Source organism: Callospermophilus lateralis, chromosome 7, assembly GCF_048772815.1.
Source record: "Callospermophilus lateralis isolate mCalLat2 chromosome 7, mCalLat2.hap1, whole genome shotgun sequence".
In the NCBI taxonomy this organism is placed as follows: domain Eukaryota; kingdom Metazoa; phylum Chordata; class Mammalia; order Rodentia; family Sciuridae; genus Callospermophilus; species Callospermophilus lateralis.
The window spans coordinates 125148540-125163137 of NC_135311.1; the positions used below are offsets into that span (position 1 = coordinate 125148540).

General features: G+C 48.6%; 1 protein-coding gene across 1 annotated transcript; it reads left to right on the forward strand.

Moving 5' to 3' along the window:
• Positions 1-7023: 7023 nt before the first annotated feature.
• Tent5b (terminal nucleotidyltransferase 5B) lies at positions 7024-13981 on the forward strand. The gene is made up of 2 exons (XM_076863162.2): positions 7024-7385; positions 12691-13981. Exons 1-2 carry the CDS (start codon positions 7107-7109, stop codon positions 13708-13710), a joined length of 1299 nt encoding a protein of 432 aa, XP_076719277.2. The 5' UTR covers positions 7024-7106; the 3' UTR covers positions 13711-13981.
• The last annotated feature ends 617 nt before the right edge of the window (positions 13982-14598 follow it).

The following is a 14598-nucleotide window of genomic DNA, read 5'->3' on the forward strand; positions in this document are numbered from 1 at the left end:
GCTTCTCCTTTGGCATGTTTAATTATGATGCTTAAAGGACATCCTTGCAGTTTAAGATGACACTTTTAAAATAAAATTCTCTCCTAATGATGACTTGAGCTCTGCCACTAGATGGGAGAATCAGCAGAATCTGTAGGATCTTATTTGTCCATTCTCTATTGCAATTTTGTTTATTTATTTATTTAATATTTATTTATTTTTTTTTTAGTTATCGGCGTACACAACATCTTTGTTTGTATATGGTGCTGAGGATCGAACCCGGGTCGCATGCATGCCAGGCGAGCGTGCTACTGCTTGAGCCACATCCCCAGCCCTTGTTTGTTTATTTTTAATGTTCTTTTTTGTTTTCAGTGGAAAGGAAAGTGATGCTCAGTTTTAAATGTTGAATGTGTACAAGTTGCTTTGTTACAATAAAACTAAACATGTACACACACACACACACACACAAAAGGGACTGGCCTAGGCAATATAGCAAGGCTCTATGTCAAAAAATAAAAAAAACTGGGGAGGAGTCTGGATGTATACCTCATTAATAAAGTGCTTGTTTTGAATATCCAAGACCTTGGGTTCAATACTCAACATCATTGAAAAAAAAAAAAAAAAAGACCAGCCAGATAACAACAAGTGCTGGTGAGGATGCAGAGGAATTGAGTCCTCATGCACTCTTGATGAGAATAAACAGTAGAGCTGTTGTGGAAAATACTCTGTCAATTCCTCAAATGGCAAAACAAAAAATTACCTTATGACCAGCAATTCTAGCCCTGAACATATACCCAAGATAAATAAAAACCATATACAAATACAAAAACTTATACTTGAATGTCAGCGGCACATTCTTCAAAAATAGCCAAAAAGTGAAAATAATCCAAATATCCACCAACCAATGAATGGATAAATAAAATGTGGTATCTCATATAGTCATAGAATATAATTGACAATAAAGGGAAAAAAATGGGACTTTGGGTCTAGCTCTCAGCCCTGGGTTCAATCCCTACCACCAGGGATAATTAAAAAAAAAAAAAAAAAGAAAGAAAGAAAGAAATGCTGACATATCCCACAACATAAATTAACCTTGAAAACGTTAAAGCCAAATAAAAGAAATTAGTCATAAAAGGCTACATATTGTATGACTCCACCTATATGAAATGTCCAGTATATGAAATCCACAGAGACAGAAGGTAATTAGCAGTGGCCTGAGGCTGGGAGTTGAGGACATTGGGGAAATGGGGAGTGACTGCTAAAGGGTACAACTTTAAGAGTACACTTAAAACCCCTGAATTACACACTTTATATGGTGGGTTATATGTCATGTGAATTATAGCTCAAAAAAGTTGTAATCAACAGAAATTTGATGATTCAATTTAGCAACGTGACCTTGGCAAAAGCAGTGTTGGTGGAGTGTTGAAGTATGTTCAAGAGGGAACAGGGGAACCTCGGAAGCAGCAGCGTGTGTAGACATTTTTGGAGTGTTGCTGTCAGAGGGGAGGAAGGGCTGTCAAGAAACACTTTGCATAGATGGGACTATTGTGGAAACTGGAATTTGAACTCAGGTTTTCTGTCCTGTGCTCTTCTGCCATGCCACATACCTTCTGCACACACGCATCTACATATGTACACACGCAGCAGTACAGAGGTCTGATGTGTGTTCCTGTCCACACACCTGGTGCGACACCATCTAACAGGAAGTCCTGGACTCAAGTCCGGTTCTGCTATAAAACTGTTCTGTGTACTTGGGCCAATTGATGACCATTGACATCAGTTTCTTTATCTAGAAATGATTCTCCCCAGCTCCGAAAGAGAGCTTTAATTTCTTCAAAGCCCATCCCCCATCAGTTGCCACTGTTTTCCCTCTTTACTCGATCCTAGAAGGACAGCTATGATGACCCCAACCTTTCACCAACATCTCTGGAACTGTTTTCTAATTTCTAAAATGAGGACATTGTGCTACATGAGCTTTGTGGTTCCTTCAAGCCCTGGTTCTATGATTCCATGATTAGTAATGTATGTATGTATATATAAATATGCTTATCTGTAGAAATGGACCCATTTGAAGATTGGAGACAAGGCCTGCCCAAGTGCATTTATTGTGTCGGAAACAGTGAATTCACAAACATGTTCAAAAATTCTTATTTGAAGTCAACGGTGGTATTGAATGTCATTGTTTGAAATTCACTGTTTGGATAGAAGATTGGTGCTGTTTTTAAAATTAAGTTCTTAGCTCATAAGTGTTTGCTGTTAATTTTTTTAAAAAAATAAAGCTCATTTGTTAAGGTCAGAAAATTAACTCTTCAGTACTTGGGCGGGTCCCAGCAGCCTATTTGCAGGCTGGATTTTGTGTATGGGCCTTTATATAGCTATATAAAAATTAGCTGTTGGCTTGGTCATGATAACTATGAGCAGGCTACCTGGAGAACAGTCTGGAACAGAGTGTTACATAGTTCTCACAAACTGGTGACATGAATCCATTGAGCTGTGTGCCATTCCTGTGTGAAGACATTGTTTGCTGGCTACGATCTCTGACTTTTTGTGGCATATGAGGTGTAAAATGTTGTCAAAAAAGAATCTGGTGTTTAAAAGAATCAAACTATGGTGGCATTAAATGTTCACTTTTATTCTAAAAAAAAAAAAAAAGAAAAGAAACACTTTGCTTTCTTCTTGTGTGTTTTGGTTTTTGATTTGAGATGCCAGAAATTCTGTTTCAATGCTGATTGAAATGATCCAGTCAGCAAGTGAGGAAAAGTGGCTAGAATTGAAGCCCTTGAGCAGGTGAGAAAGATGGGGCCTGCGGTGAGCTCAGGGAGAAGGGAGCAGGCTCACCCCATGTGGAGGAGGGAGGCTGAACAGGAAGCATGGAGGAGCCAGGCAGATGGGTAAAAACGTGTGGAAAGGCCTGGAAATGCTCTTCAGGTTGCTTCTGCTTTCTCAGTGGAGTAGGAAGCAAGGTCATTAGCTGAAAGGAGGATGTAAGCAGAACTTTCAGGGACTGAGGAGAGAGAAGGTACGACCCTGTCCTCTAGGACAGTGGGAGAGTGAAAAGACTGGGTCATTGGGTAGGCTTTCCAGACAGCGCCAGGAGCACCCTGGAGTGGTGGGCCTGAGTGAGGTCAGTCAGGGGGCCTTGGCCTCCAGCTTCCGTCAGCTGTGTGGGCTTAGCCAGGGTGTGGTTTTGCCAGGTGGATGCAATTTAATGAGAGGGAGCAAGGGGTTACGGGTGTATGGTAATTATAGCAATGGTCCATGGACTCCAAGTTAGTTCAGGAGGAAAGTCAGGTCATGTGAGAGATGAGGAATAGAGACCAAAGTGGGAGGATCAGTAGATTAAAAGTCCTGGTGGGTCAAGGAGCTATTGGAGTTGGGTGTTACAAGAAGTGAGCAGAAAAGACAGGAGGTGATGTTGATATTGAAATTATGCAGGGTGGGGTACAATTATCAGTAATGACAAGGTCCATTACTTTGGCCATGTGGACATGAGGTAAGGTGATCTCCGTGGAGGAGAACCATCTGTGTGTACATTTACTCCGCCATTCTCATAGGCAAGGTTCTGGGTAGGGCCTGGGCCTGGGATTCAGACAAACCTGGTCTGAAGTCTCTTTCCACTATGGGGCCCTTCACAGATTACTGTTTCTCTGAGCTTCAGAATTTCCTCTCCTGAAAAGTAAGAGATTGCTTCTGTGTCATAGAATATTGTTCTGAAAAACATTTTTTTCTTGTGAACTCAGGATACTATACCAATGGGTTATACCCCCAGTTACCCTCAAGCCCCCTTTTTCCTTTTCCTTTTTATTTTGAGACCAAATTGCCCAGACTGGCCTCAAACCTGTGATCTTTCTGCCTCAACCTCCTAAGTAGCTGGAATTACAGGCAAGGGCTACACACCACCTGGCAAATGTTCTGAAAATCCAATAAGACTGTGGAAAGCTCTGGTTTAGTTCCAAGTACAGTTCCCAGAATGCTCTTGTATCTGGGGTCTTAAAGCCAAGGAGGAGCCATTGTAGGGACCAAGACTCTTTCCAGGACCCATTCTCCCTTCCCACTACCTCAAATCATAGAAGGAGTAAATGGAAGAACCTGATTCCCATTTTACTCCCATTTTACAGAACAGGAAACTGATGTCCGGACAGGGAAATCACTTACCTATATCATTAAGAATCAATTATCATAAAAAATAAGTTCCTTTTCAATATCAGTAAGGGTCTTATTTAAGATGGGAGTTTGGGGGGATGTGAGAGAAAGGCTCCTCTATAACATTGGGAAGCCAAATGAATTCATGAGGATATTCCTCAGCCAATGTTCCCCTCCATTCAAGGGAACAACTAAAAGCTGGTCTCGGTGAAAATGGAAGATCTTACTGGATATACACCCATGCTCGCTCTCAGTCTTCTACATCCCCAAGTGACTCCACCCCACTGGACAAGCATGGAAACCATCAGCTTTGGGGATGGACAAGTCAACAGAAGGGTGATTCACCACGCACGCATCTGCTAATTGCTCTTCCTAGCCCAGACAGAAGGGAGGAGAGAGAAAAAGAGACCTCAGAGTTTCCTTAGAAAACTTGATTCAAGTGCATAGGGTGGACACAGCTTTAACTGGCCCCCAGGAGGTCCTGTCCTCAGCAGTAGCTAGGGTTTCCAGCACTAGCTAGTCCTCCTGCAGTAAATTCCTCCTGCTTTCTGTACCCCAGTCCCCCATCCAGAATTTGAGAAGAGAGTGAACAAACTTGTTGTGAAAGGCCCACCCAGCTGGGGCCTCCAGAGTCTAGGAATGGGAAGCCTTGTGCCTTTTCTGGGGCCCTGGCTGTCTAGGGACAGGCACAGGGGGATGGGGCAGAAGTGGATCTGACAGACCCAATGGAAAAATCACCTTGTTACAGAGGTCTTCCATGATCACAGCATCTAACAATGTACATTGATTTCCCTAGTTCTTTCTGTCCCTCCCTCACATACAGCATTATTCTCTCTCCCATGACCCTGTTTTATTTTCTTCTTATACTATCTGAAATGCCTTAATTTTTTTTTCTTCACTAGTGTCTTTCTACATTATAAAGTTCTAGAAAGGATCTAGGGATAGAGTTCAGGGCAGAACATTTGCCTACCTAGTATGTTCAAGGCTCTTGGTTCCATCCCAGTGATTGTTTGACCCTGGGTTTATCACTTGATTTCTCTAAGCCTCAGTTCCTTCATCTGTAAATTGGGAATAATGATACCACATCCTGAGGTATACTTTTAAGAATTAGAAGTCATTATGTAAAATGATCTGGACATAGTAGTTATTCAGTAAATATTAGGTTCCCTTTTTCCCTTCCAGTGCTGTGGCTGAATCTCAAGCTCTCTCATCAGTAGCCTCAGGAAGACTTAGGGTTAGAGTTTGGAGACTGGACTCAACCTAAGGAGATTTCTTATCTGTTGTTTATCTTTCAACAGAAAGTAAAACAGGCTGGGCCTGGTGGCATGTAAACCCAGCTACTAGGGAAGCTGAGGCAGAAGTATCAAAAACTTGAGGCTAGTCTGGGGAATTTAGTGAGAACCTGTCTCAAAAATTAAAAAAGGAGGTGTGTGTGTGTTGGAGATGAATCTCAATGGTAGAGTGCCCATGGTTTCAATTCCCCAGTGCTAAAAAAAAAAAAAAAAAAGAAAAAAGAAAGTAAAACAGAATAGCAAGCAACTGTTCTGAGGAGAGTGAAAAGGACTCGGACTTACCCAAGGTCACATGGCCAACCAGTGGTACAAGCTGTAAGTCACCTCTCTGAGGGCCAGGATGCCCTCAGGCCTCCAAGTTGGAGATAGACACAGCATCTTGCTTGAACTAAACTCCAGAAAGGTGACATGGCTGCTCTGGTCTGAGAGTCAGGTTCCTGAATTCTAGTCCCTGGTGCATCAAGTCAGGCTGGTAATCTCTGGGTGTAGTTTACTGCTTCTAGGTCTTGGTTTCTCCTTCTGTAAATTGGTCATATTACTCTTTCACAACCTGCTTTACAGGAGAATGGGAGAATGGTAGGAAAAAGATATTTAACTTGACATATTACTAGGACAATTGTATTTAAGAAAAAAATATTGTAGTGATGAATCGGGTGGCCTCCATTTCTGAATTTCTGCCACAGTACATATATTTAAAATCAGGAAAAATGATTAATTCAAAAGTAACTATTACAGTAAGTCTCATCTTCTAGGCTTTATAAAGTGGAGAGAAAAACAAGTAAACATATATCCATTTTCTAGCCCTAAAAAGGTCCTAGGTCTGCACAGGCGCAGTGGAAAGAGGATGCTCTACAGATTCTATAGCGTGGACCACGGTGACACTCACTTGCTGTGGGAGGTTGGAGGAACCACTCCCACCTCGATTTCACCGAACCTAAACTGGTACATGAACGCTGTTCATGCTGTGATTTGCAAGGACCAATCAAGAGAGGGAGCATCTACCCGTTATACACAGAGTGCTTTACCTTGCTTCTCCTCTGGAACACAGTTGGCGAGTAGGAGGAACACTGAGCAAGCGGCACGATTTCTTCGGGCTTCTAAAAAATAGCGGATAAGCAGGACCAGGCCAGGCGATTCCTCAATTTCTTCCAGCGCAAGAAGAAAAACAAACAAACAAACAAACCTCAGTGGTCTTGACTCTGCTACAAACTACTGATCACTCCCTTGCCTTCTGCCCTCGAAGGGCACGGTCCCTTTAAATGCAGGCCCGCGGGGTCCAATCACGTTTAACCGAAGTTCTTTGAGGACCAAAGGAGGGAATTCAGCCTGAGCGGGAGGGCGGGGCAGCGGCGTGCCTTCCAACCAATCGGAACCTCCTCAAGGAATAGTGACTCACCTGCAAAGTTCTGTTGACCAATGGCAGGGAGGTCTAGAGGCGGGGCGGTTCCCACTGTGTGACAGATGCCCGGACCAATGAGCTCGTCGCCCGCGGCCTATAAGAGTCCGCTGAGCCGGGCACCGCAGGCTCTAGGGTCGGTTAGCCGTCGCCGACAGAGGTGTTCCCTGGGTTTGCCTCGCTGTCGCCCCGTCCCTGCATCCCCGCCCCAGTCTTGGCCCCAGCCCAGCGCTCTCCTTGCCCTCCTCCCCTTAACCACCCCCCGGTTTCTGCCGTCGGGGCTCGGGGCCGGGCGAATGATGCCGTCGGAGAGCGGAGCTGAGCGCCGGGAGGGGGCGGCTGCGCAGGTAGGGACGGCCGCGGCCTCGGCAGTGGCCACGGCTGCCCCGGCTGCCCCGGCTGCCCCGGCAGGCGGCGGCCCCGACCCGGAGGCCTCATCAAACTCCCCCAGGCACCTGAGCAGGCTGGCTTGGCCACAGGTGAAGCGGCTGGACGCGCTCCTGAGCGAGCCGATTCCCATTCACGGGCGCGGCAACTTCCCCACGCTGAGCGTGCAGCCCCGGCAGATCGTGCAGGTGAGAGGGGGCTGGGCGGGGTCAAGGGGGGTCTATCCCTAGGCTGGAAAGCACCAGGGTCGGTCGATTTACTGGGACAGTCGAGAAACTGAGGAACGGGGACAGGTGCTGTAACAATTGGACACGTCTTCTCTGTACCTAATAAGCCTTCCCCACTTGGGTTTCCCGTTCCCCCTCCTTTGGCGGGGAGGAGCCCTAATTCTCCCGGGACTACTCACCCAAGCCTAGGCTAGGAGAGGGGATGGAGGGACTCTCCGGCCCTCAGGCACTCTTCCCCTGGTAATATGCATGCTTGGGTCCAAAATAGCTTTTCCTCCTCCACCCAGCATCTCTGGGCCTCCTCCCCCTTCACTCTCTCAAGGTTCTAGGGGCTCTGTCTTTGCACTCCCACAGCCCTTGGCTTAAGAACCCTGGCTAAGTGGAAAAGCCCAGAAATCCCCGTCAGTGACTTCCTCGATGTCACTGGGGTTGCGGGCGAGAGGAGATTAATTAAGTACGAGGCCAGACCTGAGACTCCACCCCTGAGGGCAAAATGAAGTGTCTAGTTTTAGATATTCCTTTTCTCCCCAAGATTGGAAAAGATGGCCATCCCAAGTCTACCCCCATCTCTCCCCTGAAGGACAGATGAGAGAGAGAATTGTGGCATCCTCTCTCTCCTTCGAACTTCTTCCCTTTTTCTGATTCTCAACTCCGGAACTGCTCTTTCATCTGTATAGCCCAGGCATGGTTATGCTCTGAGCCATAAGAGGATGGTAATTATTGTACTCATGTTTTAGCTGAGGAAACTGAGACCTCAAGAGGGGCACTGAGCTATTTAAGGTTACCTAATGAGTGAAAATCAAACCCAGGTAATCCTGGACCTTCTCAGGAGAAGGTTGCTGCAGGTTCAAGGTTTTCCCACTTCTCTGGCTCTCAAGCTGAAGGTCTAGGTCTATCAGGAGGCCCCTGATGGGGGTGGGGGGATCCAATGCTGAGTGTCCAGGTAGCTTTTCAAACAGGCTAGAAAAAGCAGGCCATTCTCCTGCCTCCTCCACTTTACCTCCTGCAGAGGGGGAAGGGCCTGCTGGGGGATTACCTTACCCTCCCTCCCAAGGAACCAGGAACGGAGCAGTAGGGGGCCGGGCAGATTTTCCTAGGCTGACTCACAGGCAGCCCCAGCGGAGCAGAGGCATTCCTCAAGGCTCCCTGTCATCTGGGTGATTGGGAAACCAGCCAAGGCTTTTCTCCCTGGGATGCAGGGTCAACCCTGCCCTCCCCCAACCCCTGAGCATCACTGTGACAGCTCCCCTGTACAGGGACAAACCATGATTCAAACTGTGTCCGCTCTGTTCCCATGCCCTGTGCAGGACACTAGGGGCACAAATGTGACTAGTTCTCAGCCTCTCTGCCTTCAGGTGCTCCTGGCCAGGTCAGGGAGATTGCAGTCAGCAGGACCTAACTTCACCATGTGGTAGTGGTACAGTGTCGTTCTCCGCCCCACCCCCCCCACAACACACACCAGCATCAGAGATATTACAGACCAGGAAGCTGTTGGATGTTGGGTGGAGACTTCAGAGCTGGGCTGCGACTGAGGTTGGACATCTGGGTTCAGGGCCTAAACTTTTGTCAGTTGCCTTTGCTGGGCTCAGTGCCCCTGTCTGTCAAATGGGGATGGATTAGACTGCCTGACAACACCTTTTCTGGTTCCAAACTCCAAAGGGAACAGGTGCCTTCACCTGGCCTGTTCAGCCACCTCCACAGGGAAGAAAGTCTGTCTCCTGGCAAGAATCTGCAGTTGGCTGCTTCAGAAGCTGTCAGGGATGTAAGCAAGGGGTGGGGACTTGGGGAAGGGAGGGAGGTGCTGGCCAAAACTTCTCATCAGTGCTGAGTTTTCTTGTGGCTCAAGAACCAGAACTATTTCTCTTTCTGCACCCTACAGGCTTTGCTCTTGAAACAATATGAGCAGTAGAGATGTGATCCTTACTTGTATCTGAGCTGAAGGGAACTCCCTCTTATAAGAGCCCCCGCCCCCACCTATAGCTCTGGGAGAATTGGTTCTAGTTAAGCTCAGCCACTTACTAGCTATGTGACCTTGGACAAGTCCTTTGCCTTCTCTAGGCACAGAGAATTAAACCAGACAGTCTGAGCTCCCCAGCTGCAGCCATAGGGCAATTTTGTAAGCCTGCTGGCTGACAGTGCCTATCAGTCTTCCTGCAGGTCTCAGCAGCAGCCCTGAAGCAGAACGGTTCTGGGGAGGGCCTTGGCATAGGAGAAAGGAAGGTACAGTCACTGCCCACTCTGTGGCTGGAAAGTCTGATTCAGGAGGCTGCAAGCTGCCCTGCAGTCCTTGGGTGTGGCAGTATCTAGAAACAGCCTGCCAAACTGGCTGTAGTCACACCTGGGAAAGAGACAACAGCTGCTGGCTGGCTGACACAGCTGGCCCCATGGCCCTGACGCAGGGGATTTAATGAGGGTACTACTACCTACTCACCAGGACAGATGCCATGCCCTTGGGTGGGCACCAGCCTGGGAACAGGAGCTGGCACTGAGTAGGGCCCAGCTCTAATGGGACTCAGAGAGGGGGCTGGTCTGCTCTGCAGGTCTGGCAGGGTCCTTTGACTGAAGTCTTTGGCCCCCTTCTCTCATTGGCTTACCTGGGCACAGCTTCCAGGTAGGTATGAGTTAGAAATCCCACAGGCTGGTTGCAAGGACTAGCCCTCTCTGGCTAAGAGTCCCCCAACCCCACCTTCCTGTTCCTCAACTACTCTGGCTCTGGGCTTCAGTGATTTCAGGGTTACTCTCACTTTGAAACTTGGGAAGGGAAGGAAGATTAATTAGTCTGTGTTCCTTCTGAATCCTGGGACTGGAGGAAGAGGATAGGCTGGGCTGAGGATGCAGCTCAATAGCAGAACAAATGCTTAGCATGAAGAAGCCCTGGGTTCCATTCTGGCACTAAAAGTGTTTTGTTTTTTTTTAAAGAGGATGGGGGGGGGGGTGCACAGTGGTGCACACTTGTAATCCCAGGGGCTCAGAGTCTGAGGTAGGAGGATCATGAGTTCAAAGCCGGCTTCAGCAAAAAACAAGGTGCTAAGCAACTCAGTGAGACCCTGTCTCTAAATAAAATACAAAATAGGGCTGGGGATGTGGCTCATTGGTTGAGTACTCCTGAGTTCAATCCCAAGTATCCCCCACCCCCCTGAAATAAAGGACAATCTTTGGAGCTAGTCATACCTGGGCTTGAAGGCACCTCCATGTGATGGAGAGCAGGTGTCTTTGTTCCTGTCTATAATACAAAGACAATAAAGATCTGTCCCCCATGGTTATTCGGTTTGGTTTAGTCTCCCCTATGCTGGGGATTGAACCCAGGGCCTTGCACAAACTAAGCATGTATTCCACTACTGAGCCACATCCTAGCTCCCCATAGATTTTAGTCAGGTGCAATGCCTGGCCCTCCCTGAGTACCTAAGCACTTTACTCCTCTCCTCCACCCTACCCCTGGTCCTGCATGCTTCTGATGGCCAGTTACTTACGCTCCATTGCCATGACAACTCCCGGAAGCCTTCTTGGAGGGAGCCGCCCGCCTCAGATTGCCCCACCACGGCTTGCCTCCTCAGCACTTAGGCGCATTCTTTGCAGTAATTCCCTGGGAGGCAGGCGAACAACCACCCAGAGCTGGGCGCTGACTTGGCAGCAAGGCGGGGTTGCAGAGTCACTCAGGGCAGGAATGCTGCCTGGTCACTTTCAGGACAGTGTGTGAAGTACTTTGGGTGCTAAGAACACCTACCGTCTGACCCCAGCTTTTTTTTTTTTTTTAATATTTATTTTTGTAGGTGTAGATGGACACTACATAATACCTTTATTTTTATGTGGTGCTGAGGATCGAACCTGGGTCCCGCCCTTGCTAGGCAAGCGCTCTACCACTGAGCCACAATCCCAGCCCCAACCCCAGCTTCTTTTCCCCACCTGTTGCCTTGAACTGGGGAGATGCCCTGAGCTAAAGACCAGGTTCAAGCAGACTTAGAGGTTTGCTTGTCTGTTCCTGTACAGTCAACCCTGGGACTCTCAAGTGGGTCCTCCATCTCTTCCCAGTTGGCATGGGAGGCTTCTGGAGGCTTTACCCCTCCCCTTTCTCAACAGTGAAAAGGTCTGGCCTTCCAGCCCTGCAGTTTCTGAATGGCTTCTCCTTTGAGCCTTAGGTGTTTCACCATCATAGGTCTGTTTCCTCATCTGCAAAATGAATATAGTGTTTGCCTCATTGGGTCCTTATAAGGATGAAATGAGTCAAAAGAACATGCATGACTTGGCAATCCAACCAGTCTGGGTTCCAGTCTCAGCCTGTCTCCTCTGTGACCTTGGACATGTTTCTTACCCTCTGTCCACAAGTCCCATCTGTGGATTGAAATAGTAATGCTAAACATAGGATTATCATGAGGCTTAATGTGGTAATGCATTTGAACTGCTAACTATATTCCCAGAACATTTGAGCAGTTAACACAGTGCCTAGAACAATGCTAAGGATTTTATTTGCAGTTTTCAATAGGTAGGTAGTTAAGATGGGGACTTTCCTATTTTTTTAGTACTGGGGATTGAACCCAGGGGAGCTCTACCACTGAGTTACATCCCCGGTCCTTTACTTTTTTTAAAAAAAATATTTATTTATTTATTTTTTATTTATCGGCAGACACAACATATTTGTTTGTATGTGGTGCTGAGGATCAAACCCGGGCCGCACACATGCCAGACAGGCGCGCTACCGCTTGAGCCACATCCCCAGCCCTCCTTTACATTTTGATTCAGGTCTTGCTAAATTTCTGAGACTGACCTTAAACTTACAGCCCTCCTGCCTCGGGCTCCCTAGCAGCTGCGAAAACAGGCATGCACCACCTCACAAGGCTCTGTCTAAATTTAATTCCTAGCTTTTCATTCACCAATTATGTGACTTTAGGTAAAACCTGGTCTCTCTGTGCTTCTATTTCCCCATCTGCAAAGTGGAATTAATAGTACCTACTCATTGGGTTATTGTGAGAATTGAGCAAATTTATATCTTAACATAGAAAGTGCTTCAATCAGGTCCTGGTGCTTAGTAAATTCTGTGCTTGTGTTTGCTCTTACTTGCTGTTCTGAGTTATACCTTCAAATGGATCATTCTCCAGATTTGGCAAATCGAGGCTTTCAGAAAGGTCTATGACTTTCCAAAGGCACAGCATCTGGTACATGGTCAACAGTAGACGATGATACTGTAATGATTACCTCGAAGTCCTGTGTGCAGACGTTGGGAGGCCAGGCTCCCGACACTGCTCTTTACTGCCCTTCCCTCCCTCTGCAGGTGGTCCGAAGCAGTCTGGAGGAGCAAGGACTCCGCGTGCACAGTGTGCGACTGCATGGCTCAGCCGCTAGCCACGTGCTGCACCCTGAAAGTGGCCTGGGCTACAAGGACCTGGACCTGGTGTTCAGGGTGGACCTGCATAGTGAGGCATCCTTCCAGCTGACCAAGGCAGTGGTGCTGGCCTGCCTGTTGGACTTCCTGCCAGCCGGCGTGAGCCGGGCTAAGATTACACCACTCACACTCAAGGAAGCCTATGTGCAGAAGCTGGTGAAGGTGTGCACAGACACAGACCGCTGGAGCCTCATCTCGCTGTCCAACAAGAGTGGCAAGAATGTGGAGCTCAAGTTCGTGGACTCTGTGAGGCGACAGTTTGAGTTCAGCGTCGACTCCTTCCAGATAATCCTAGACTCCCTCCTGCTCTTTGGCCAGTGCTCATCCACCCCCATGTCTGAGGCCTTCCATCCAACTGTGACAGGTGAAAGTCTGTATGGGGACTTTGCAGAGGCCCTGGAGCACCTGCGGCACCGTGTCATCGCCACACGCAGCCCTGAGGAGATCCGTGGCGGTGGCCTCCTCAAGTACTGTCATCTCCTGGTGCGGGGTTTCCGGCCACAGCCCAGCACTGATGTGCGTGCCCTACAACGGTACATGTGCTCCCGCTTCTTCATCGACTTTCCCGACCTGGTGGAGCAGCAGCGCACACTGGAGCGCTACCTGGAAGCTCACTTCGGCGGGGCCGATGCAGCCCGCCGCTATGCCTGCTTGGTGACACTGCACCGGGTGGTCAACGAGAGCACCGTGTGCCTCATGAACCATGAGCGCCGCCAGACACTGGACCTCATTGCCACGCTGGCACTCCAGGCCCTGGCTGAGCAGGGCCCAGCTGCTGCTGCTGCTCTGGCCTGGCGCCCTCCAGGCCATGATGGGATTATGCCAGCCACCGTCAACTACTATGTGACCCCTGTGCAGCCCCTACTGGCTCGGGCCCACTCCTATCCCACCTGGCTGCCTTGTAACTGACTATGACCCTGGCCAGAAGGGACTGGGCCTCATGGGCTGGGGTGGGGTCACCAGGACTATGTGGAGGAAATGGCGAGAGTCAAGCAGGCTGTGCCAGCCAGCCCAGCACTCCTGCAGGGTTGGGCCTTCGATGGAACACAGCAGACTTCACTGAAGGAGGCCTCTGTGGGCTTCAGGCCAAGCCAGATTCTTGGCAGGAGGACCCTTTGGTTACTGTACCGCATTTTTGGATCAGCATGATTGCGGGGCTACTTGTTTTGAGGGTCCATTGCCTTTAGGAGACAAAGCAAGTTTAGGAGGTAGCCTCAATGTTCAGCACCCTGGGTTTATTTCCATGGCCTAGAAAGAATCTTTTTGACTAGGGTCAGCCAGAGACTGGTATGTGATGAGGGTGACTCACTTTGGGTCAGGCTGAACCACTGAGTCTGGTGGCCCAGCCTGGCTAATCACTTGGGAGGGAAACTGAGGCATAAGGCAAATACCTGGGTTTGGGGAGGGAGGGTTTGACCCAATCTCCTGAAACCCATACCCCAAGCTGTGAAGCCTTCCTCTTGAGGGGCGGGGAGTATGCAGTGGGCCCGAGGTGTGCAGCTAGGAGATGTAGTCCGACCCTCCCAGTGTGTCCTCCTTTCCCTTGTATGGTGAGAAGCCCTGCTTGCCTGGGAGCTTGTCCTTTGGAAGGTGCTGGGCCAAAAGTTTCACAGGCAATTTGAGTTGTCCCACCCCACTGGCTTGGCTAGAGGACTCTGACACGCGGGGGAACCCCACCCTCACCTCCTTTTCCACTCCTCTGGGTTCGTTGCTATTTTGCACTGTTACCACCTACCAATAAAAATTGTCTACACTGAGCCTTGGGAGAAGGATCCTCCCAGTCTGAGTCTGGCTTCT

Bases quoted from the DNA above. Each gene is read 5' to 3' on its own strand.
- Tent5b (XM_076863162.2), top strand. From the start codon at position 7,107: ATGATGCCGTCGGAGAGCGGAGCTGAGCGCCGGGAGGGGGCGGCTGCG. The intron at 7,386-12,690 runs GTGAGAGGGGGC...CTCCCTCTGCAG, and splicing joins AGCCCCGGCAGATCGTGCAG to GTGGTCCGAAGCAGTCTGGA.